This window comes from Primulina eburnea, chromosome 6 (genome assembly GCF_022965805.1).
Source record: "Primulina eburnea isolate SZY01 chromosome 6, ASM2296580v1, whole genome shotgun sequence".
NCBI classification, from domain to species: Eukaryota; Viridiplantae; Streptophyta; class Magnoliopsida; order Lamiales; family Gesneriaceae; genus Primulina; species Primulina eburnea.
Window position 1 is genome coordinate 33,978,630 of NC_133106.1, and position 26,401 is coordinate 34,005,030.

At 32.5% G+C, this 26,401-nt stretch overlaps 2 protein-coding genes across 2 annotated transcripts; both read right to left on the reverse strand.

Moving 5' to 3' along the window:
* Positions 1 to 1,314: 1,314 nt before the first annotated feature.
* Positions 1,315 to 3,153, reverse strand: LOC140834547 (ethylene-responsive transcription factor CRF2-like). The gene is given in 2 exon segments (XM_073199510.1): positions 1,315 to 1,736; positions 1,738 to 3,153. Coding segments are annotated over 2 exon segments (1,017 nt in total). The 5' UTR covers positions 2,554 to 3,153; the 3' UTR covers positions 1,315 to 1,535.
* Positions 3,154 to 16,762: 13,609 nt separating this feature from the next.
* On the reverse strand, positions 16,763 to 19,171 carry LOC140834548 (putative glucose-6-phosphate 1-epimerase). Its single transcript, XM_073199511.1, has 8 exons — positions 18,646 to 19,171; positions 18,448 to 18,522; positions 18,224 to 18,280; positions 17,930 to 18,093; positions 17,641 to 17,775; positions 17,439 to 17,541; positions 17,230 to 17,329; positions 16,763 to 17,153 (listed from the first exon to the last, which is right to left on the reverse strand). Exons 1-8 carry the CDS (start codon positions 18,754 to 18,756, stop codon positions 16,984 to 16,986), a joined length of 915 nt encoding a protein of 304 aa, XP_073055612.1. The 5' UTR covers positions 18,757 to 19,171; the 3' UTR covers positions 16,763 to 16,983.
* Between the last annotated feature and the right edge of the window lie 7,230 nt (positions 19,172 to 26,401).

Here is a 26,401-nt window from a genome sequence, read left to right on the forward strand (position 1 = left end):
CAATTAAATGATTCTTGACTTATATAAGAAGTAAAAAGGTCAAATACATTGGCGTAAGTACATAAAAGGTTCAAGATTTTCTGGTGCTGCAATTGTTCAATAAACCCCAGTTGTTTGTCCAAATCTATGTCATGTCCAACTCCCAGCTAGCTCATCCTAGGACCACAATCAGTACTTCTGCTGTCTGTCTTGTCAATTGTGTCTGCATGCAGTGATCGGAGACACATAGACATACGGCTCTTTTTGTATGTGTGTTTTGAGAATACTGATTCGTGCTAAGCTTGATATTTTGAGGAAAAGTTAAGGTTGGATTCAGGTCGATGCTTATGGATTATAAGATTTGGGTATTTCTCTTGAATTCGTGACATAAGATTGATTCAACTTACGCACATATTTGAAATTTTTAGCAGCAATAATTTGTTCAAAGTTTTAATCAAAATATAGTAAATGATTATGGAAATTAAACTTGTTTGGACCACCCGGTTGGGCTATTAAACCCCCAGCCTTCTCCCTTGAGTCTGCGAAGAAAGTTTCACTTTTTCATCTGACATTACCGGCCAAATAACGGAGGATTGAAGATAAATTTGGAGTGTTTGGGGCTGTAATTTCTAAATTTGGGCAAGTGACAAAAGAAAGAACAGGGGTCCCAATAAGCATCATCCCACCAGGGAAAACACTGAGCACTCCCCATACATTGATGATTTATGATTTTGTGTGTCCCAATGAAAAAATGTAGTAAAAAACAACAAGTATGGTTGCTAAATTTCTTTATGAATATGTCGTATCATTTTGAATACTTACACAAACACAAGGCGAAACCAAACAACACCTGTAAATACACACGGTTAACAAAGTCCCGATGTTCGAATTGATAGAGTATCTGAGACGTCTAATGATCAAAAATTTAATTTTCTCTATCAACATTTTATTGGACGAGTTTGTCATAAGTTATGTATGACAAACTCGTCCAGTATAATTTATTTGACTAACACAATTTGCGACTATTGCGTTATTTTGAATATTTATTCAATGCACATCGAAGTATATCGTTTGTAATTCTCACGAAAAACAAATATAAAACAAAGTACTAAACCTTGAGTACATTTAATTATAATCCAAACGAATGAAACTGAAAGTTCAGTAAGCAATCATGTAGATTCAAAGCTGACAAATTTGAGGGCTAACAAATTGTTTTCACCGAAGTGTGTGTAGGGATTTTAATGGGGAATTCATTCCATTTCATTGTTCCACCTAATTCAAAACATCAAGAGTCACGTGATCTCACACGTGCCTGGCGGGGCGGGGCGGAGGAAGATAAAGTGTCATAATACGTAAATACAGCACCAAACACAACAATAACATGAACTCAATTCCTGTAGAATTTATTTTAATGACAATAATTAACTAGTAAAATACAAATTAACAAAACTGAAGATTAAACAAAAAAACTCGATCATTCTCAAAACTGCCGAAAAATCAACAAAACAAATTTGCTGATTTTGAAGCTACAATTTTATTTATATATAGAATAATGCTCAGAGTGCTATCAGAGGATCCGACCCGAATATGTCCCCGAAGTCCTGAAAGTAGTCGTCCACTGGCCAACTCGATGACCCAAATCCGAAATCAAAACCCAGATCGAGAGTTGACCCGATAAGCATATCACTGCAGCGATCAAAGTCCGATCCGAATATATTATCAGTGATACCAGTTTTCTCAAACAAGTCGGGTGGAGGTAGTGGGCTTTTCAAACTCGCGAAATATGTTGTCGTCTCTCGGCGGAAATATCAGAAAATCCGAGAAATTCTCATCCTCCACCTCTTTCGTTGACAACGCATTGTTTCCGGAGCACGACTCGGCTTCAGCCTCGGCTTGGGAGTCAGCTGCGGAGGCGTACCGGAGGACGGATTTCGGGGACTTGGCGTTGTTGTTTGAATCCTCGCCGGAGTTGTACCCTGAGCCGGTTTTTTCGTCAACGGCAGGTGGCGTCGAGAAGTTTGTGAGCGCGTCTGGTCCACGCAGCTGGATAGCCGCGTGGTCGTACACCATGGCAGCCTCTTCTGCAGTGTCGTAGGTGCCCAGCCAAAGTCGTACTCGCCTCGAGGGGTCTCTGATCTCCGCCGCCCATTTACCCCATGGCCTCTGCCGGACACCGCGAAACTTCCGTACATTTCCTACCTCCTGCGCTCGGCTCTCGATTTTCCGGCCACTGTTCTTCTTTCGCTTCATCACGGCAACCGACGGGCGTGTAACCTTGACATTTTCACTTTCGTTGTCTCTGGGACAAGGCTGGATTCTCACCTCGTTGATGAATTTTCTGACTCTTCTGCGTTTGGAAAAAAATCCCTCCTCTTCATCACTGGAGGAGTCAGTTGCATCGGGGTCTGTGACTGAAACTCTTATGGTTCTGGGGCAAATGGTGGCGGTGGTCGTCTCCGGCTTACTTCTTCCGGGAATGGAATAATCCAGACTGATGACAACTGTCGTCTGGTTTATGTGTTCACTGTATTTAGCTCTACTAGCCAGCATAGTTTTTCCTTCCTGAGGCATCATTATGCTGAGATTGTTTTGCTCGAAAGTTTTAGCAGATTCGTATCGAAAGCGAAAGGGGTTGGGAGCGCGATGGGTTGAAAAAGCAGTCTGCACCGAGAGATTCTTGGGGAAAAAAGAGAAAGAGCAACGCTAAAGCGTAGCCCGACCAGAAGAAAGGACAGCTTTAGACAACCACCACACACTACAGACCGAAAAAGTGGTGAAATAATCAAGGAAAGTTTTAGGAGGGAAAGGGAAGAAGGAATATATGATGAAGGGAATCAAATGGAGACTGCTGATTAATTCCTTTCACGAAGGCAGTGACTTTTGGGTGGTTATTTAGAGTAAAACGTAGATGGGAACTTGGATTCCTCGCTTTTCTTATTGAGGATTTCTTCAAGAAAGTATAGGAAACCAAGTCTTCTTCCCTTGCGGAGTAGAGGGAGTGCTTTATGAGGAGCTTGAGAAAGAGAGATAAAAGAGTGTATGTTTGAATGTGCTTCTTCTTCGTCAGTTACGGTGTAGACCGAAAAATGTGAGCCGAAGCCAGTCATTTATAGGATCTCATAGCTGGAATTGGCAGTAGTAGTACTACTGTAGCTTTAATTATTCCGAATATATATATATATATATATATATATATATATATATTACTCTTTTTCTCTTAAGAGCATCCACAATGGTGGATATAATCCAATCCACGTCATCCAAATAGTCGTTCCATCTAAATATTCACCACTGCACAGCATTGAATGGTGTGCCACGACAATATCCGGTTACAAATTTGTAACCGGGTATTGCTATTTTTTTTAAATTTTATTTTTTGGGTCGTGGTGGGTCGAGATGGGTCGAGTGTCGTGTTTTTTTTTTTGCCTAGCACGACCCAATCACGACCCAAGCACAAAAGCGAGACCCAAACTTAGTGAAGAGTTTGCTCGACCCAAGCTCTTCACTGTGAAGAGCTTGGGTCGAGTAGGGTAGTTTTTTATTTTTTATTTTTTTTCACTTTTATTTAATATTTATTTAATTATATATAATTATTAAACTTTTAATTTTACATTTCAATAAAAAAATATAATATTAAATAATAGATAAAAATAATTAAAGTGGTGAAATGATTTTATTTAAATCAAAATAAAATATTAATTAAATTGATAGTGGGACCCATAAATATTTGGTTGGTGTGAGATATTTGATTGTGAAATATGAAATATTTGAGTAGAGAAATATTTGATTGATGACGTGGAGTAGGGGGTCCACAAATATTTGTAGGAAATATCCTTGTTATTGTGGATGGCCTAATAATACGCGTATTATTCTAATTCAATGGGGTGAAACATTTATACTGCTCTAGTAACTAGCAAGAACTTGCATTATAAGTGAAGATTTAAAAGCAATAAGTGGTGGAAAAATTTGTGAATCTGCGGTAGGGAGGAAATTATGTTTTTTAAAAAGTAGGGAGGAAATTAAAACATAAGAGAATTTGTATATTAGCTAACACCAAATGAGAGTACTTATTGAGAAGTACAACAAAAAAAGCTTTTGAGCTTGAGCTGATGATTTGGTTTTAAGGGACATTTGACTTGATAAATTTTTGAGATATGATTCAAAATTATTTTTATTATAATTTGAAATATATTATAATTATTATTGAAATTATATAATTTGATATTAAATGAAATTTGTCTATAATTATCTAAAATTTATCGATCCAAACATAATTTATACTAGTATTTTTTTGCACTCAATAGTTAGAATAATTATCTAAATATGATTTTTGTTATTTTCAAATTAAAAATTGTTTTCATATTTTTTTTATTAAAAGTGATATAATCATCTAAATTTTTTAAAATATATATATATAAAAGAATAGAATGATGGAATTTAAAAATATAGATAAAAAATCAAAAGATTTCAAAAGAAATGTTTTTGAGGGAAAAAATTTTTTGTAAGAAAACATGTCGTCAATAAATTCGTATCTAAAGCCTAGCTTTATATAATTTTTTAAAGTCATGACTTTTAAATGCAAACTGATCATAATTTGAATATTAGTATTAGGACACATTATGCAGGCAATAATATTATATTTTTATGCAAATTTTTTAATATCATAAAAACTGAATTTTAAATCAATATATATTATGAAATGCTTCATTTTATTAAAAAAATTACGTATTTAAATTGTATAAACAGTTAACGAAGTTTGAAAAAAATTAAATATATATTAAAATAAAACAATAATTTTATAAGAGATTGAATTTTTATTTTAAAATATAAAAAGGTTATTATTTTAGGCAAACTACATTTTTTATTCATCTAAAAAATATATCACTGTCTATTCTAAAATTATCTCTTAATTTGATTTGTTTATATATTATTCATAATATATTTAAAAGTCATTTCACATGCTATCTCATTAATATATTTAAACGTAATTGTATTATCAATTGTTAAATAATCTATCGATAACATAATAAAAGTTACACATTTGTTGTATGTCAGTTCAAATGTATATCGTGTGCGCCAAGTAACAGACGTATATATAAACCTATTTTTCAACATTCGTTTGATACTTGAGACGATATATACGTGGTATATAATATGATTTATTGATACTTGAAGGATGGAAACTTCATCAATGACTTGATAACATAGAATAAAAGATTTTATAGATACTAATCATATAATCAATTTGTATTTTCTTAATAGTTCATCACATAAAAACTATAAAATAAAGCATGCCTGACTTTTAAGCAATTATAATATACGTCTTTGAGAAGTTTCATAAGATCCGTGAGAGCGGAGACATAAATACGTGAGAAAAAGATATAAATGAGCACGTGATAAAAAATTGGTACACATCGAAAAGTTTTCGAATGTTATATAATTTTCACACACAATTAAACTATGATATCATATAAATTTAACTAATTTAATGCACTGACTATTTCACAATTCTAATATAAAAATTAATACTACATAAATATCAGTGTAATTTATAAGACTATTAAAATATATAATTAATTATTCTCAAAATATGCATTCACAGTGTTGTTGATTATAATCCCTGCGGCGAGATATTTTCGACGAACCGCCACATCCGATGGGGACCTAGGATATTGACACGTGTAACAACACGCCAGTATTCTTAGGTAGGGGTAGATTAGAGAATTCATCTGCACAGAGGTGTTATTAAACTAAATTAAATTAATTTTTCCTGGGAATTTGCGAACTGCGATTCAGGTCACGTGACTATCGGAGGGGACTCTTCCGTTAAATTCGAAACCAACGAATGCTAATTTTTCAGTCGACCTTTGACTAAAAAGATGTTCCATTTGTACTAATCAGAGAAAATATCATGTAATTCTAAATATAATATAAGCGTGATTATAATTTCATAGACATATTCTCTATTTGAGTTACTTGTTAAAATTATAATTTTTTATTATAAATATATTTATGATTGACTCGTTTCAAAATAAATATACATGAGATTATCTCACAACAAATCTACTCATGGATCTAATTATTTTTATGAAATTTAATTTTTTACAGGTGGACATCAGGGAAAACGTGGCAGGGAACCTAGGATTTGATGCCATTAATATAAGAAACACAACGTTTAACCGTGGTGGTCAGGCTCATTTTTTAACCACCCAATAGTGTGATATTTGTTCTCTCTTTGACAAATCAATGTGTGCCATACTTGTGTCGTTTGATTATGAGCCAGCCTCTCGCTTTCAACTTATATTGTAGCAACAACTTTATTAAATTTTTACATAATCAATATTTCATAAGTCAAAAAAATTTGGTGAATTTATTAAATATATCTACGGAATTATTACCATGCCACTTAGCGATTAGGGGGGATTCGCAATTAATGGTTATAGTGATTCTTCAATTAAACTGTGCCGGTATCTTCCCGTAATAGCGAGGATTTGAGTCAAATTACATGCATTTTATAAGAATAATAAAAATGAAAAGTTATCATGACAAAACCAAAAATCTAAAAAATATAAAAATTATATGATTAAAAAATATAAATTCATTGTTAACAAGATTAAAAAAAATTAAAATTACCAAACTAAAAGTAAATTTTTCCTATTTTATGATTATAGAACGAAGTTCAACGATACATGAGTCTGTATATAAACGTAGCTCCAAACTCTTATCAGCTAATTCTGATCATATACAAAATATATATTTCTCTTCTTTAAAAAGTAGTTTTTTTATAATTTTTCGAAAAACTAAAATATTATCATTAAAGTGCTATTATTCGTACTCCCCAAATGATGGACTAAATTTTATTTATTTATAATAATTAGAGTATGAATGACAAAATATATAGTCAGAATAAAATAAAATACAATATCTTAAAAGGTTTTCCAGCCTTCTAGCTACATCATACAGTATGATTGTAGTATGATTAATTATATCCATTAAATATTAAAGACATCACATTAAAGTAAAATGCATTAAAATTGAAATAAGCGAACTATCCAATTTGTGCGTAAAATATTTGTATACACATGCATAATATTAATTATTAGGTATTTCAAATACCTTCGATCAATTTTTAACATGTATATTAATTATAATAATAATCGCTCAAATTTTTTGAAACTTGAATCCTTGAATCCAAGTGCAACATATTTTTTTCCGAATTTGAAATCCACTCTATTAGATTTTAAAATGTGTGGATTTCAAGCATACTCAACACAAGTGAGATAACCTTATACATCGGCTTTGAATTCCTCCCATCCAAATGCACGAGTTGGCAATATTTAAACCTTAATTCCAAGGCCAAACATGTTTCCAAAACAAGGAGCACGGCAAAAGAAACAGAAAGAAAACACGAGGGGTAAAACAGTAACTACTCCAACTGGAATGAGACTGGGCCGGCCTGAGATTATTGGGCCACCTGAATTCCAAAGAGGTCCAAGTATCTCCCACCAACGAATCAAACAAAAGAAGCCGACTTGATAAGTTCCGGTTATTAATAAATTTATCATTGATTGCATTAAATATAATTAATTGTAGTAATAGTTGGCAACTACTATATACATAATATATTTCTAAAATTAGAAAGGTGACGTTAAAATAATTATTGGAATACATTAAAAATTGGGCGTTAATTTTTTTCATTAATTATAATTAATTGATTCACCAGCAAAATTTTAGTTAATCTGTTTTTTTCAAAATTATGGTGGTTGATCTACACAAGTCTTGATGATTATATTGCTATATAATGGTTGATAAAAATTAGGAGAGGTGCGTAATATCGGGTTCTTACTGTTTTACCAAAAACTATAATTAGTAGTAACAGTACGTATGTAATCCAAATATTTTAAACTATATAACTTAAGTATAATGTGGTTTACATATTGTGTTCAGTACGAAGATTTATCCGAGGCAGACATACGAATAACGATTACATATTCTCCACTGAAAAAAAAAAAAAAAGTTTATGTTGCAGCAAATTAGCAAGAATCAAGCATAAAGGTGTGCATCCAACAGTTGGCAGACTGAGAATAATCAATTTAATGATTGAGGAAAAAAAATAAGAAAATTCTATGTTTAATAATCTCTTCACCCTCCATCATCCTACATAGAATTTATTTAGGCCTTAATTTTCGGACATATATTGCACCGCATATTCAAATTTAGTTTCGCTAAAACATAAGTATATTAAAGAATTATGCAAAATACTTACATATATAATTAATTAAAGGCAAAAAATTTTGTGAGACGGTCTCATGGGTCGTATTTGTGAGACAGATCTTTTATTTGGGTCATTACGTTATATGCTAAGAGTATTACTTTTTATTGTGAATATGGATAGGTTGACCCGTCTCACAGATTATGATCCGTGAGACGGTCTCACATGAGACCCACTCTTAATTAAATACTAACTATCGGAGTGTATATATGGTATATCCGGATAACATGTACAGTGATTCAAGGATGACCTATTTTTAAATTTTCATAAAATAAAGGTTTTTCTTGGAACAGTTAATTTTGCATCTCTTAAAAAAATTCAAATGAATTTCAAAACTACTTTATAATTAAGGTGGATTTTAATGACGTTTTTCAATAATAATTAATAATTATGATGAATTTTAATGAAAAATTTCAAAAACATTCTTAATTCTCAAAGCCTTTCCCTTATCAAATTATTCCTTCCAGATCATATCCATCAAACCAAACTTAATTAACATAAAAGCTTCTTAAATTTGATAAAATTCGTGGAAAAAATATAATTATCTACAACTTTTCGAATAACATTTCTTATCAGATTGTCACTCATAGAATTTTTCTTGATACAAGTAATGGTACAGTAAAAAAAATCAGATGAAATTTGATATATATGATAATCAATTATTGGTGTAACATAAAATTTGTTGGAACATTTTCTAAACCACATTGACCTGGTACGATCAAGCAACGTTGCGTGTTATGTTGGTAGTGTTGGTCCACAGTAAATTTTGGAGCAATGACCAGAGATCGAGTCTCGCAAGCAGTATGAGAGTTAAATTCCTTCAAATGAGGGGAGCTCCTTGTGCGCGGCGTAACATAAGGTCTAGCTGCTGCTGGTTGGCTGAGTCACCATAATTTACCTCCTCTCACATTCCTGTCAGGCAGGGGGTGAGGGACGCCTACGGTTAGCGATTTCACCTTTGGAGCAATGTATATATAATATATATTGAGTTGCGTGTGTTAATGAATTTAGCATGTACTTAGTTAATGGAAATTTGAGAAGATGAGTTTGCCATACGTCAAAAAAATAAAGTGGTATAAGTGAATTTATATTGTGTTACACTTTGTAGAATGGTAAGAAATATTGGTCAAAAGGCTTTTTCTCGTGCACGTCGACGCAAGTGGTGTAACTGTTGACTTTTTCGTATGGATGCTATCAGCATGTATAAAAAGAGGATGTATCAAGGTCAGAATACACACCTGCAGAGATCCACTTCTCTTGCATTTCTGTCTCCTGTTTCTCTCCTGCGAAAATTGATTCTTCTCTTGCGCATTTTCGCCGATAAAAGTTCAGGTACTTTTTCGTTCGTCAGAGTAGTGATTTGTGCTACTGTGAGTCTGCACATTGTATCATGTGAAACAGACGTTCAAGTTCATTCTTGAAGCACATATTGCAGGGGATGAATCTATTTTGAAAACATTGTACTTCGTACAGGTCACGGTTTAGTTTATTTTAGCTTTGGTCTATTTTATTTTCTTCTCATATTGTTCACTGGTTTTTTACGAAAATTTTATGTACTTTATCGTTGCATATATTATGTAACAAGTGGCTGGTCTACCTGGCACGTCGTAATGCTAAAGCCTTATTAGGTGTCGATGAATGATTAGTTGTTGGCCTCTCATCATCATATGAATTTATGCGATCTTAAAAAAATGTTCCATAAAATAGTGAAATTTCTCAATCATTTGTGCCTATTTGTTTTTTTTAACTGGTTTGGAGTACAACTTCACCCGTTTGTGTTTGGAAATGCTTTCTTGTTGTGTCCATAATACGGCTAATTAGGCAGTTTTTTTCGCCACTATGATTTCTTGACCATTGGGCATCTTGGAATGTATAGCAAATTTTATTATAATTATATTTAATTTTTCCAAACTGATGGATTATCTAAGATATAATAATGTAATTCGAGACCGATGCATGTAGTTATAAATTACTTTGATTTTTAAACTTAAAATTGCCTATTCTGTTGTCATTTAAGACAATCTTAGTGAATGCTTTATTAACTTGCTAAGCCGTTCATAACAGTGGCAATGAACTCTAAATTGGCATTTAGCCCAGAAAGACTGCAGTGATTTTGTGTACATTCGCTTCACAACTTGTCAAGCATCCACAAACAAAAACCCTTTATTTAACCTATAGATTTACACATTCAGAACATTCAATATATCGATATTTTTTGTCATGTAACATAAAAAATGTCACAAATTTGGGACGATTTCTCAAGTTTGAGATCAAGTTATAACATAGTACCTGTCGTTTAATTCAAAATAAAAATATCATGTCCTATCTATGTGGGCACTACCCTCACTTCATTTCAACAGATAAGATCTTGACACAGATACAATTTCAAAAAAAAAAGTGGGTCATATATATTCATGGGCAAATCTTGACCATACATCCTATCGTGAGGGCAATGCACATATTGGTAGGATGAAATAAACTCATGTGGAAGATTACAAAAATATTCAGTCATTATTACTTGGTAGAAGGAATTATAATACACCGATTAAATCTTAAATAAAGCATATCAATCAAGGAGTGAAAGAAGCAAGGAATGGGGGATCATAATTGTGGACAAGATAAACGCTTCATAGACTTAAAGACAAGAAACCTAAGTACAATAGAATCGACAAATTCTCCTATCGTATGCATTGGGCTTTGTTTGGACTAAGGAAAAAAAGCCAAATTCAGTTTAATTGTTTAATTTTCTGCACTTACTAGTTGACGAATTGTATAATACTTTTATAATTTAAACCTCCAAGTGGTGATGTTACTACAAGTCAATGAGCATCAACCCCGAGATGGCTAGGTTGTATTGACTAACTAATGATTGACTACTACTTTGAGCCACGAAATTAACAATAAAATTAATCTCGTTCTCTATATTTATTATCACATAAATCATTTTTGTAAGAATAATTTTCGATTATACCCGTCTTATAAAAAAATATCATTTTTATGTCAAAATAATTAATATTCATGATAATTATAGATCGTATCAATTCGTCTCAACCCGTGAGATTGTTTCATAAAAACTTACTGATTTATTAGTTTGTGGTTCAAATTAATTAAAGGTCCTTTTTCATTTAGTTTTGGCAGAAATATTATGATTCCACGCACGAGGTTTTTTTATATGAGTAGGTCTTTTGTGAGATTGTCTCTCAAATCTTTATCTGTGAGACGGGTCAACCATACCAATATTCACAACAAAAATAATACTCTTACCATAAAAGTAATACTTTTTTAATGGATGATCCAAATAAGATATTTGTCTCACAAAATACGACTCGTTAGACCGTCTCATTTAAGTTTTTGCCTTTTTATATAGGTTGTAAGAAAATATTTACAAGGGAGGAAATATGTAAATAATGGCACTAGTAATTAATTATATTTAATTTAATTATATATGTGAGACGAGTCAACCCTACTCATATTCACAATTAAAAGTAATACTCTTAGTATAATAAATAATAATTTTTCATGGATGACCCAAATAAGAGATTCGTCTCACAAATACGACCCGTGAGATCGTCTCACACAAGTTTTTGCTTTTAATTATTATTCCAAGTTAAAATTTGAATTAGTTGTCACAAGAAGTAGATATACTCGAAAAATATCTGTATTACAGATTACTTGGACTAAAGGACCTTACGTAGCTGCATCACCCTAGAATATTCGACCAACTAATAATAGAGAAACCTAAATCAGTTATAAACTATATATGTTTTGATAGTATTGCATGAATGACATTTTTATGAACATGAAAGAATGCTTGTTTTCTTAATTACGACAGAGACAGTATTTTTCATGGTTTGTCGATCTCAAAGATAAAACTGGATACAATTACAATATCTATATTTTTGGATTGATTCTTATTCAGTTTTCATTACATTGTTCATCCAAATACATTGACACTACGATTTAAACGAGTGACCCTCATATTATAAATCTATAATCCTCCAAATATTTTGCCACTACGATATACAGATAGCAATTAAAAGGACGCTTGTCGAAGATAATTAATTAACGGATATATATTGATTAATGTGTAGTTAACTGTTAACCACGCCCTTTAATTTAAAATTTAGTTAGGGGAAATCGAATTAAATATTCTGAGTATTTCTGCAGCACACGGAACTTGGGAAATGTGGACTGTGACGGTGAAATCACATGGTGCCCCCTCGGGCTTGCGGAATTCAATTCATTTCTCTGCATCAGCCCTTGCTGATTACTATAATATCTATGAATAATTCGCTTCTTTAAATTGATTTAAATTTAAATTCAGCAGTTGATTTTATTCCCTTTCCCTACGTGCAGGCAACATCTTGGGCACTATCTAAAAAAAAAAATTCACTGTTTCATGCAAGTATATGTAGGCAAATTTTTTTATGGGAATTTTTTTAAAAAGAAAAAAGTCAGCGTGAAAGGTTTTTCACATAAATAATATCATGAATTTTACAGTATTATTTAAAAATGTAATCCTGGAGTCTCAATGAACAAACTACAGACAAACTCAGTAAAAAAAACATATTAGGGCACTATTTAATTTTGCAGGTGCGGCTCACGCAAAGAACAAGCGGAGAGTACGGGCCATGTCTGGAAAGTTGAGGACAAATTAAATTGGATCCGTATTTGGGCCTTTCGGGCCCATTACTCCTTTTGAATACTCCGTCACCCCCTACGTGCATTCACGGTCATTGACGTTACACGTGTGCCACCACGTGATGTCAACGTGGCTCCTACGCAAAAGTAAATAAATGTATACATAAATACACGGTAATTATGCTACCTTATGACCCATGAATTACCACTGTGATTTAATTGATTATCATAATTTATAGGTTACTTTGGAGGTTAATCAGTACGAACTAGATGGTAATGATTTTTGTTCCCACGTCATTAAGAAAGCAATGAAAAAGGGTGGCGTAGTTGGTGGAGTGCGTGAGTGTTTGACCAATAGTCAAGAATTCGATTTATTTTACCTAATGTAATTTATTTTACTAACATGATTTGTTGACTACTGCATCAGTTTGAAATTACTTAATTAGTCTGCACGCAGAAGAATAGTTGTTACGGGCTCCAACGTCATTTAAAAAAGTAATAAGTGATTTATTTAACATTCTGTGTTTTGCAAAGTCACGATTTTAACAAAATTAACCAAACACCACCGTACTTAAAGAAATTCAAAAGAAAATTGATCGTGATTAATAAAAATATTTTGTTTTGGGACACGACTCTCGCCATCATCGAAGGCCAAACTGGTTTAAATTAAACTAGTGCTTCATTACACTGTTCAATAGTAAGAGTTTTGCAAGTCACACAGTCTCTTGATTAAAATATTTTATGAAAATAACGAATTAGTCTTAGTTGTTCTTAGTTAATTTATTTTAGTCGTCTGTGATTGCGCATTTATTTTAACGAAGTCAAATTGGATAATAATTTTTTTTATTTATTTTTATCATTACTGTTAGCCTCTGATATACTTCAAATTCCCTAATTATACACACGATCGAGCCAGGTTTCTACGCCACTCGTGCACACGATTAATTGTTGGCTAAGTGGATTATCTATCTAACTATAAACAATTGGCAATGGGGTTTGCACGTGCCATTTTCAGATCAAGAAATCAACTGTTCTAAAGTCAATATATATGTCCATTAAATGATTTTTAAATTCAAAATTAATGGAGTGGAACAAGTATTCCAAATAGAAGAGTGCAGGGACATCACAAGACATGGGTCACAGAGTCCTATGAAAAAGCAGCAATTAAAAGAAGATACAACTAATCTTTATTCACTTGTCGCTCCTTTATTTTATATTTCACGGGGAACGACAACACATAAATGCATGGAATGTGTTGTGTCTGAATTTTTATACGGTACAAGTTCATTGTATTGCATTTAACATTCAAAGTTTTCTTGCATTTATCGACGCTTTATAACAATTAAAATGATCTATGGAATTAAGAAGTATTTCAGAAAATTATCAGTTTCCATATTAAAAAGAAGTCAGCATCGTCATTTCTATCCGAAATTCAGTTAATTTAAATTTTAACGACAGTTTGTGTATTATAGAACAAATCACAAGTTCGAGATCGATACGATTATTTAGTCGGATTTCGCGATCTCGTTCCATACCTAGTATTATACTGAAGTTAGGGTTAAGTCATATATATTTGGGAAACTCGTGCTCTTAGATTATGCATTGAAATCGGATATTATCAGCTGACCTACGCTAGTCTGCATTTAGTAGTCTCTGTTTTATAATTAGTAATCCATTAATTTGGGTTTATATGTAACTCTACACTTGTTTCATTTCTTTGTTTATAAGGGTTTGCCTAGCCTATTCTCCATTTCTGCATGTGTTCCAAAATCTATCTATCATTATTCATTCCCATAAATGATTATTTTTCATTGCCACCATCATATTTTAATTTGTTAGTTATGTTATGAATAAATATTTTGTAATAGATGTTAATTTGCATGAAAAATATTAGTCTCACAAAAAAAATATAATTTTTTATTTCCAAAATATTATATTTCACTCCAAACATAATAATTTTTATTAGTAATATTATGAAGAAATATTGTGTAACATATGCTAATTTGAGTAAAAAAATCAATTTTAATCAAAATTATATTATGTTATATATGTTGATTTGATTGAAAGAATGTTATTAAAAGTATTATTTTCATCACATGTATGAATAATGTAGACATAGATATAGATTCGTGAGATCGTTGCACATGAGACATAATATTATTCATTTAAATGTAGGAAATAATCAATAAATCAGATTAATAAGACACATTTCATTATATTGAATGTGATATTAAAAAAATGACAATATTTCTTTATTCCATCGAAAATATTATCCATATACATAAATGAATACAATATAACGATACTGCCGTCTTGATAACAAAAAGACATGTAGATTAATTTCTTCACGTATTCAATCCAACCTTAATTTCATTATGTAAGAGAAATAGAATTTCATTTACAGTAACGGAGAGGATTCTTGGAAGCAAGTTAAATGCATATGGGCCTAGTTGTGGCAGAAGCTGGAAACTCTTGCAGTTGGACTCGAGAAAAACCCAAATGGAGTAATTAGGCCTTTAACAAGATCCTTAGGCCTGACATCGGTCCATCGGTCTTTTTGGGAAGAAAGTCGTCTTTAAACGCTTGCAACGTAGGCTAGCTATTGGTGGGATCAATAAGAATACATTTTTATTTGCTCAAAAAAGAGAGAGAGTTGTAAATTTCATTCCCAAATGGAGAAGATCAGCTTGGGTCGAACTTAATAACTTGGGTCCCCCAAACGAACGGTCACATTTAAAATATATATATATATATATATATATATATATATATATATTAATGAAAGTTTTTTGAAACTATGTGAAGTGTAAAGTCAAATTTAGTATATAATATTTATAATATAATCAGATAATACAATCAAAAAATCGAAATAATCATTTAAAATAATAGCAGGTCTATTATAAGACGGTCTCAAAGATCTTTATCCGCGAGTCATGTTAACTCTACTCATATTTACATAAATAAGTAATATTTTTGACATAGAAAATAATATTTTTTCATGAATGATCTAAATAGGATATATTTTTTTTTTTACAAAATTGACTCGTGAGACTGTCTCTCAAAACATTTTACGTTAGGATAATACTTTCATCTCGCGGTTGTGACATGTTAAAGGATTTTAAAAAAATGATCAATAATAAATTTTCACCTTCAAGTGATTAGAAGAAATGATAATTCAAGAAATGTTCTTCATACAAATATACAAACCACCTAACTTTTTGAAGAAAATTAATGTTTCTTATAAGCTCGCATACTTTCTAGATGTAAAAACTTCGATTTTAGTTTCTTCAATTTGTGCTTTTGGTCCTTAATTTTCTATGTTGTTTAATTTTAATTTTAGGTTTGTACTTTTCAATTTTTTAATGATACTTTTAGTAATATTTTCATTTTATTTATATTTATATATAGAACATCTCGGTTTTATCGTATTTTTAACCTAAAAAAAGTGTTATAAAATACTTCAGCGGTGTAAAATTATGACAAAAAATAAAAAAGAAAGCAAAAACTGGTATAACTAATAAAAACATCAAATCCGTACTTTACAAATATTACATTAATGTCATAGGCCGACACCATATTTACAAATTGGATGAAGCTTTTATAGTATAAATAATAAATAACCGATTTTAGAATCATATGGGAGTTTAACGACTTATGCTATACATCCATATCTATTATCATCTTAAACCAGTCAAACAACTTATAATTCATCCGTTATTAAAGTCCTAATTTTGAGACGAGATGATCTAAGTTTAAAACTCAATTATAACAATTCTGACTCAAAAAATTATTATCTGAAATTTTAAATCAGGCCATTTAAGTTTAAAAAGTTGGAAGTAAATCTTGAAGATATTCAGGAATGCACAAACGTTACCGCAAAGCAATTACTTGTTTCATTAGACTGTAAGTAAATTCACAAGTCATTTGCAGTTATTACAACGAGATTCCTCGCTATCTTTCACCAAACATGGCAAAATGGCCTTGCAACTGTTTACTGTGACACATAAATAAGGTCACACGAAATAACAAATATGCAGCAAGTTACATTAGTATCATGCATCATCTTCTTGTCGGATTGTCCCGACCCTTTCTTATGTGGATGCCATTACAGATAAGTCGAGTCGTCCCCTCCATTCCTCCCCTGGCTTCAAAGTAACCTGCTTCTCCATCACAGATGCATCCACACATAGCATGACCTTGTACTCTTCGTCTCCAAAATCTGTAATGGCTTTAGATTTCTTCTCCCATGGATTCCAAACCACTGTGGTTGCCAATCATATAACTTAGTTTTCTCAAAAGAAACATGATAATACTTGATCAATTCAATTGTGCTTTACCAATATCAGGGAGACCATCCTTTCTGATCACAAAAGTCCTCTTCTTTTCGTGATCAAACACAGCAACTGCGTCTGAAGAGCTAAGATAAATTCGATCCACCTTTAACAGAATGAACATCAACATTAATTATTCATGAACATATAATAAACGTTTTAAAGAATGGTAATCTGCCTTTTCTTAGAGAAAGTTGGTGAATTCAAAGTTATACCTCGGATTCGAAAGTTAAGGCGTCTCCTTGTTCTGTAAAGCGCTCTCTGTTACACAGATTGTCGAGGTAGTCAAGAGTCTCAAGTCCCTCTACTCTTACTTCACTGATATTTTAATGCACTTTTAGGTATAACATTCCACGAGTTTTGCAGTATAAAAGATACAAAATTTTATAAGATCCTGCATAAATTTCAAATCTTCACCTGATATCTGAGACAGAGAAATATGTGTGGTAGGCGAAGGAGAAGCTAAAGGGCTTGCAATTAACGTTCCTAATCCGCGATACCAAGGTCAGATATCCTTCAGCAGAGAGGAGCACCCTCAGACGGAGTTCAAAACTGAAAAAAAATGGTAACAGAACACTGTTTCAAGTTTCAACTCAAATGCCCGAGAACAAAGTGAAATTTTCAAAGACATTTTTTTTCTCCACTCTAAGAATAGATATTTAAAATTATGATAGGCTGACTTCCAAGAAGTGGATCCGATGTATACCTGTGAGGCCAAATCTTGAGATCATCATCTGATGGTTTAAGAAGCAAGTCGATAAACGTTTTGCCATTCGAATCAATGGACTGTAGAGGTGGAGGATTGTCATCTATGGTCCACATTTTGTTCCTGGCGAAGCCATGTTGCTCCAGAGAACCACGGCTCCCAAACTTGGTCCATTAATTTACAGAACGCATTATTTATTCAAGTCAACAAAAACAACCAAAGAATAATAATAAAAAAGTTGAACTTTCCTAGATCGTAAAAATATAATAGTTGCAGATGATAAGATCAGAATACCTGTGGAAAACACACAGGAATCCCTCCCCTAACAACTGCAGGTGGCTTCAAAATGGCCTGTTGAGGAATAACGAAGCACAATCCCAAAACACCGTAAGTTTTGCATCACAAAACGAAATAATTCGAGTGGTTTTCGCAAGTTTTGTTCTGGTCAATTTCATTTGATGATCAGAAAGAAATTTATCGATTGATACTGAGTGAAGTCATAGATATTATGATCTTACCTTACTACTTGTAAACAGCAGCTCCTCACCCCCTTCATTTTTCCATGAAAGAATCTGTCCACCATGCAGGCTAACCTAAGAATGATGAAATATTGACGAGACATCAGCTCGATAACCAATCTAAGCAGAGCCCTTATCATTTAAAATACTGAAATCAAATTTACACAAGAAACGCTAGAAATTTCAACAAGATCTAACCCGTGCCGATGCTCCACGAGGGCTCCGAAGCAAAACCTGAGAGACTCCATTTTTATCTTTGATTACTTCAACTCCTCTTCTTTGATTACCATCTGCTGCAGAATGATCCATCTCAAGAGCACAAATTGAGCATGAACTGATTAACAGCTCAAATCCTCTTTCAACGATAATTTATACGAATGGTTCAAATTCTAGAAGGGAAAGTCATGGAAGGGGTTGAGTATCAGAGGTTTCTTTGTCTGGAGATGTTTTCTCGTGACAGAAAGAGCTGGTTTCTTGTGAATCCTAACAAAATTTCTAACTACCAAACTTCCGAAGTGTTATTCAACAACTGCTGGTATTCAATTGGAATGGATAACAATGATCAACTTCTGAATTTGTTACATATGATATTCTTTAATTTTCGATAAAAAGAGAATATGGCTCTCAACCCCAAGCACAAATATAATCTAACGAGTATATAAATAGACAGAGATTGATGAAAGTTTATGCAGAGCAGACAAATACAAAGGAATGACAGCCAACGAGAAAAAGGTTCAAATCACGTAGCATTTGGCAGCGCAAATTGCATCTGCATCCACACTTTTGACAAATTAAATTATAATAAAAAACACTAGAAGAAAATGGTGAAATTATAAAGTCATATTTTCTTACTAGAATTTCACTAAAATATAACATGGAATTGCTGTGAATTATAAATTTTCAATATATATATACTTTTTTTAAAAAAAAATTATAACCATTAGTTCTCGATTTTTTGAATTAAGGGTTCGAAATGTAATTTAACATCTTTTTGGTCTGTTTGGGAAAAGAAAAGTAAAATAAGACACGAAACGAAAGTGAGTTGTTTGACCTCATCAAAGAAATAAAGCAAAAGTTTTATAAAAGTTTGTGAAGAAATCTTTTTCAGGGTGTGATGGTCCATGTTTGGATAAAGACTTTTTCATCAACTTTTGACATTTTTTCTAGATTTATTTTGGAAGTTTTTGCAAACGTAAAAATCGGTGATTATTGATTTCCTTTTTATAAAATTTTGCAACTTTGTACAGATAAAAATCCACAATCAATTTTTTTTATGAGTCAGTCTCACGGGTCATAATCCGTGAGACGGGTCAACTCTACCTATATTCAGAATAAAAAGTAATATTCTTAGCATAAAAAGTAATACTTTTTCATGGGTAACCCAAATAAGAGATCCGTCTCACAAATACGACCCGTGAGACCGTCTCACACAAATTTTTATCTTTTTTTATATAAATATTACCTTAATCCATCATACTTTTAATCTAACAATATTAACTTCTCAAACTATATGTTTTGTATACAGTTAATCCTTTCTTTTTACCGTCAATTATGCCAATTTACTTACTTCAATTTATAATTTCAACAATTATTCAGTTTTTTTTTTAAAAAAATGATATAAATCGATTTAAAAAATTTATAATTTTAAACGCATAAATTTAGTTGTCAAGCTGACACAATGTTAATCAATGTTATGTGCCTTTTAGGACCAGCTAGCGTTGGGTGGCGCTCACCATCTTGATTTTTAGAAAGAAAATTTCTCTTGATGTTGTTTAAAAAATCAATCCGCATCTTAATTTAATATATAAATTTTTAATTTTTTAAAAGAGTTTAAATTTTAAAAAAGATTTTCGACATATTTTTCAATCAATTTATATTAGATAAAGAGGATAAATATACTATTGATTTTGAGTTTGAATCTAATATAGATTAATTATTGAAGAAATATGGAGATAAATAAAAATAAATAATTGAGGAAAGAACATCGTATAGAAGCTATCTACACGGCCGCCTCCATTAGAACACCACATATAATCACATTATTATTACGTAAATTACATTAATAATAATAATAAATAAATAAATTTAAAACAATGAAAAATTTGTAAAATATTGAAAATGTAGTGTAATATGGAAAGAAGTGCATTAAATATAACTGAAGAAGGAAAAATTAAAGAAAGTTAAGTAGGCAAGAGTGTAAAATGTATTTATTTATTTAACATTCATATTCAAAATGTGAAAGTCGTATCTTTAAGTGAATCCCTTAATTTTGCTGAAGACTGACTAAAATTAGATACTTGTTCAAACAAATTAAATTGTCTTGACTCAGCAACGCCTCAGTTTCTAGCCCAAAACGACCACCAGAATTACCTGTACTCAACTTCTACTCATCCTTTTTTTTTTTTGTGTCCATCAGTAGTACTTGTCCATTTCTCCAGCATATGAATTTTTGAAATTAATTATTTAATGAATTAATAACATAATTACATTTTCTAGTTTTATATTCAAATTTAAATCTAATAAATTTTTATTTTTTTGCCAATAATAAATTGTGTTTTTAGAACATTATAATTAATTCTTTTGTTAAAGATTTAATTGTTATAAATAAAAGCGTAGAGAATACTCCTTTTAGAATTGAATTCAGACTTGATGGTTTGAAGATTAGTTTTATATTTAGTACATAAATCACATTATTTTGAAGTTATTGCTATACTAAAATAAAGTAATAGATTAGAGATGACCTAACCCTCGAATAGATAACTTTTTAATTGACATTTGTATTTAAGTTTGTAAACGGAACAATGTTAATTTTGAATGATACTTCACTGTGTTTTGCAAGATCTCCATTACGCGGCCTGTCGTAATCTCGTAATATAGAAGTGGTTAATTTCATACCAAGGACCGATGTTGTTTGCTTACTAAATGATATCTTAATCATGTTTAAGGACCGATGTTGTTTGCTTACTAATAAGATCTTAATCATGTTTAATATATATGTACTTTATTTATAATTGAAATTGGGTCATTATTTTTTAAATATCATGATAGAATTCATAGCATGTCATGAGACATTCAACTATGAGATATAATTGGAAATTGTGTCACGAGATTGCGGTTTATATATGAAAAGACCATAAGGATATTGTGTGACAATAAACTACCACAATAAATTCTGACGTAAATTCTGAGTTATATATATATATATATATATATATATATATATATATATATATATATATATATATATATAATCATGCTTATTAATTTCATCATCATTATTTATTTTATAAATTTTTTCCCATCTTTCTCGGTAGGGATGTAAATGAGCCGAACTGTTCGCGAGTTTTTCGGATCTCGGCTCGTTAAAAAGCTCGTTCGGGCTCGTTCGTTAAGCTTATTGAGCCGAGCCCGAGCCTTATTTTGGGCTCGACAATTTTGTTGAGCCGAGCTTGAGATTAATGATGTTCGGCTCGTTAGCTCGTGAACATGTTCGATAACTGGCTTGTGAGCTCGAGCTCGGCTCGTTTAAGTGGTTCACGGGAGTGGTATAAAAAAAGAGAATATCAGCGACGGTTTTTACTAAAAGCGACGGTTTTCATTAAAACCGTCGCATATTAAATTAAGCGACGGTTTACATAAAACCGTCGCTATAATAGCGAATGTTATGAATAAACCGTCGTCGATTAATATCCGCGACGGTTTTAGCAAACCGTTGCTAATAGCAACGGTTTTGGGGTTTAGGGTTTAGCGTTGTCCTTAAAATCGAAAAAAATGTCAGAACAAACCATATTTAGACGAAATTACAAACAATTTGTGTTTTCTAATAAAAATTACAAAATTGTGGATGTCAATCGAAAAAAAAGTCTTGGATACTACGAACCATTTGTGTTTCCTACGCAAGCCTCACAAGTTGTGTATTTGACATATCCAACAACGAAGAGAGCAGAATCAGATTAGATGCATGTGAGTACTCTACGTAGGCGAGCTTATGTCACTGATGTTGAGCCAAATACTGAGCATAATCAAATTGATGTGAACGATGCATTTCAAAACAACGAAAGTGGACCTCATAACATCTCAACTCAATTTCTTTTATCGTCTCAAAATCTAGTCGATGTTAATGTTATGTACGACAACGAAATTGATTTGAACTGAAAGTGAAATAGAAGAGGTTCAATATTCGAGCGACGATGTTCGTGACATTTATTGAATTGTACTTTGGAAAAAATATATATTTCATTAATTATAAATGTTAATGTTTTATAATTATTGAATTTATTTTAGCGAGCACGACATGGCAGAGATCTAACGTCATGAGAGCTATACGTTCACACACATCGACATGCAGATGGATCTTTCGTTGACACGCGATTCGCCTGCTCCACGTAAGTTTATTAAATTTCGTTATTCTCATCAACGTTACATTAAGAAAATTCAATTTGATTCATTTTAAATCAACATCACAGGAGGAGATGTAACGCTACATGGCTGATTAATTTTGTATGAAACACTTGTATTATTATTTGCAGATTAATAATATGATTATATTTCTCAAACTTTGTTAATTTTTTTTCGATTATACAACACAATATATTTTTATTTCAGATTTAAATAATTATAACATTTAAAAAAAAAAAACAATTAGCGACGGTTTTTTGTTCAAACCGTCGCGACATTAGCAGCAGTCGTAGAAAAACGTCGCCGATTATTATCGGCGACGGTTATGGTAACCGTCGCTGTTGGGACGGTTTAATAAAACGTCGCCGATTGTAAATACCTGTCGCTATTAGCGACGGTTTTGTCAATACCCGTCGCTATTAGCGACGTTTTTACTCGAAACCCGTCGCTATTAGCGAACCCGAGCCAAAAGATAAACGAGTCATTAACGAGCCGAGCTCGAGCTTCATAAATTCCGAACGAGCCGAGCCCGAGCTTCAAACCCGAGGCTCGTAACGAGCTCGAGCCGAGCCCGAGCCCGCTACTGCTCGGCTCGACTCGGCTCATTTACATCCCTATTTCTCGGTAATAGACGTCGAAAAAGAAAATAAAAGACTACGTCTAGAATAGGCTTTTGAAGCGCCATTCCAAGAGTCAAGCCAAGAAATCAGAGCTTAACATTGTACAAGCACGTTCATCAATAGTATTTACAAGACATGTATTTAACTATTTTTAATTAATTATCATTTTTATGATATGAAGGGCAAAAAGATTAATCTCAAGTGATCATAAATCTTACAAACGAATTATATTGGTCAGGGTTTTATAAATTTGTGGAGTTAAAAATATAAAACATGAATAATCGAAGGACTGATTGTAATTTTGACTTCTGGTTATGGTTGCTGATTTGGAGATAATTATAAGGTTTTTGAGCTGTTGGATAATTTAGTGGATGACATTTCTCATGCTTGCTTGCTGGGGTGTTTCTTTTTTCAGGTGTATATCAAGATTGACTGTTGTAGATGTTATGATCTTGAATTTTTTTACTAAATTCACTTGCTTAAATGCAGGTGCATGATCGCTCCACATCTGTTCATGTGGAAATTGAAACAAAGTGTTGGGGTCGTGGACTTAATGTTGTTGTTTTACCTTATACCTCTGTTTTTAAATGGGGCTGGTGTGGAGCTGTTAGGTAGGAAAACGTGGCGAACGGGGTTCAAAAGTATTTCCGATGGAGGCTCCTGAGCGACCCGTGTTTTGTCACTGTTGTCCGCACATATCTGTTTTTCTTTGTATGTAAGCACTGCCACTCAGAAGCTCTCTTTGCCTAAGTTGTTGGCCATGTACGACTTACTTATTAATCATTTTACGAACCTGGAATTCGTAGCATCTCAGAATTCATGTGCGCTTAACTGTGTTTATTCGATATGAAATCATGCAGAATCATATCAATAAACTTTCTAACCAATGTCTTCTCTTTTTCCTCTGTTGTTTCTGCTCCATTTTGTCAGATCTAGTAACTTTTACATACAATTACATCAATATAAACCATATTCCCTTTGTGGCACAGGTGGAGGCATTTGGTCTGTGTATCCTGTGGTGTTCTCAATCAGTTATCTTTGTGGCGTTTTCCACTTTATGGTTGCAGTCATCTTGGCTACATGTACTTTATCTGCATTTTCTTTCGCAGCATTTCGACCGGCTGGTGCTCAACCTATGATAGTTTGGGGTAGCTATCCTCAGTGGGTAAAGGTGATCTGGAGGACTTTACCTTCTGTTGCTATTTTTCAAAGCCAAAATCACCCAGGACACACCATTGTCATTCGTGTGGCATCTGTGTATTGGACAACGACCATCACTGTCCTTTTGTAAGCTAGTCTTGAGCAATCTTTCATCAGTTATAGTAGACAAGCACACCCGGTGATTCTTGTGAATTGCTACATTCTGTTCTAACATAGCTGAAGATGTTGAAAGTTGAATAAAGTGTGCAGACTTCGTAAGTCTTTATATTGCCTTAAACAAGACTAGACAATGGAACCAAAAATTTGCTTGTGTGATGTTTTGATGCAGGCTATAGACAGTCTCAACATGACCATTCTTTGTTCATTTGTCGTGATGCTCGCAACATACTATTTATGTGGTTTATGTCGATGGTATCGTCATCATTGGTGAGAACATTGATGTTATTGCTAATTTAAACCATTTCTTCACATATTCGTTAATCAGTTAAGTATGCTCTAGAAGTCATTGCTGATGTTGGTGTTCTCGGTGCTAAGCCTTTTGATACTCCTGCAGAACAGTATCAGAAACTTACTACTCTTGAATTTGATCTCTCAATGAGTTCCAAATCTTCTACAAAACCTATTGGGAAATTGGATGTTGTTCTTGATGATCCTGATTCTTGCAGACTTCTCGTAGGCAATTGATTTACCTTACTATTACTCAGCCTGACTTTTGCCATGCAGTTCAGCACTTTGGTCAATTTATGCACTCGCCCAAATGAACGGGGATACTATTTTCTGCAAACAGTCCCTTAACTTTTATGCCTGGTGTGACTTGGATTGGGCATCTTGTCGAATGACCTAGAGATCCCTCACTGAAGTTGGGTCACTCTCACTACTTCTTGAGAAATCGTTTGGAATACTGGTTTATTATTAGGTATGGGCGTTGAATTTGCCAAACCAACATTGTATTGTGACAATAATGCCGCTTTGCACATTGCCACTAATCCTATATTCCACGAGCTTACCAAACACATTGATGTCGATTATCATCTCTTACGAGACTAGATTAAATTTGGTATTTTTCGGACAGCCCAAATTTGTACTTCTAAACAAATTAGCATATATCTTTACCAAACGGTTGAGTAAAGACCAACACAAGCTTTTCTTTTCCAAGCTTGATGTCCAGAATCTGTTCCAGACTTGAAGAGGGGGCGTGTTAGTTAGTGATGGTTGGCTTAGACTTAATGTCGTGTGTCTATTTTCACGCTTTTCCCTTCTTCTTTTATTGGCCTCTTATATAAAGGCTTTGTACAAAAACATTACTGTAGATTTCAATATACAAAATTCAGTTTTTCTCTCAATACGGTTGTTCATCGTAACAATCTCCACACTGCATGCCTAATGGACTCCATTAATAGATATAAAACACAGTTATTAGTCGAATAAATAAAAAATCTCTTGGCCCTACCATTAAGAAAATGAAGAATCGGAGGTCTAAATTAATTATAGGAACTCATAACTGAAAGAAAGTAACAGCACTAGTTAATTCTTTAAGAAATCATAATTAATTGCCATCATTAGCAATAAGGAAATATATATATATATATATATATATATATATATATATATATATATATATATATATATATATAATGTTTGTACGCAATTTATGTAAATGTCAAGATGATTACCTTGCTACGATACTAAAGTGTAGGAAATTAAACTCGATCCCCTTAATCATATTCCAACATTTCATCACTTTTATGTATCTTGTATGAATTATTAATAATTAA

What these genes read in the sequence shown, in the direction of transcription:
- LOC140834548 (XM_073199511.1), bottom strand. Translation starts at nt 18,756, where the DNA reads ATGGATCATTCTGCAGCAGATGGTAATCAAAGAAGAGGAGTTGAAGTA. An exon ending in CTCAAGATTTGGCCTCACAG is followed by an intron (nt 17,776 to 17,929) that starts GTATACATCGGA and finishes ATTTTTTTTCAG; the next exon opens with TTTTGAACTCCGTCTGAGGG. An exon ending in CCTTAACTTTCGAATCCGAG is followed by an intron (nt 17,330 to 17,438) that starts GTATAACTTTGA and finishes ATTCTGTTAAAG; the next exon opens with GTGGATCGAATTTATCTTAG.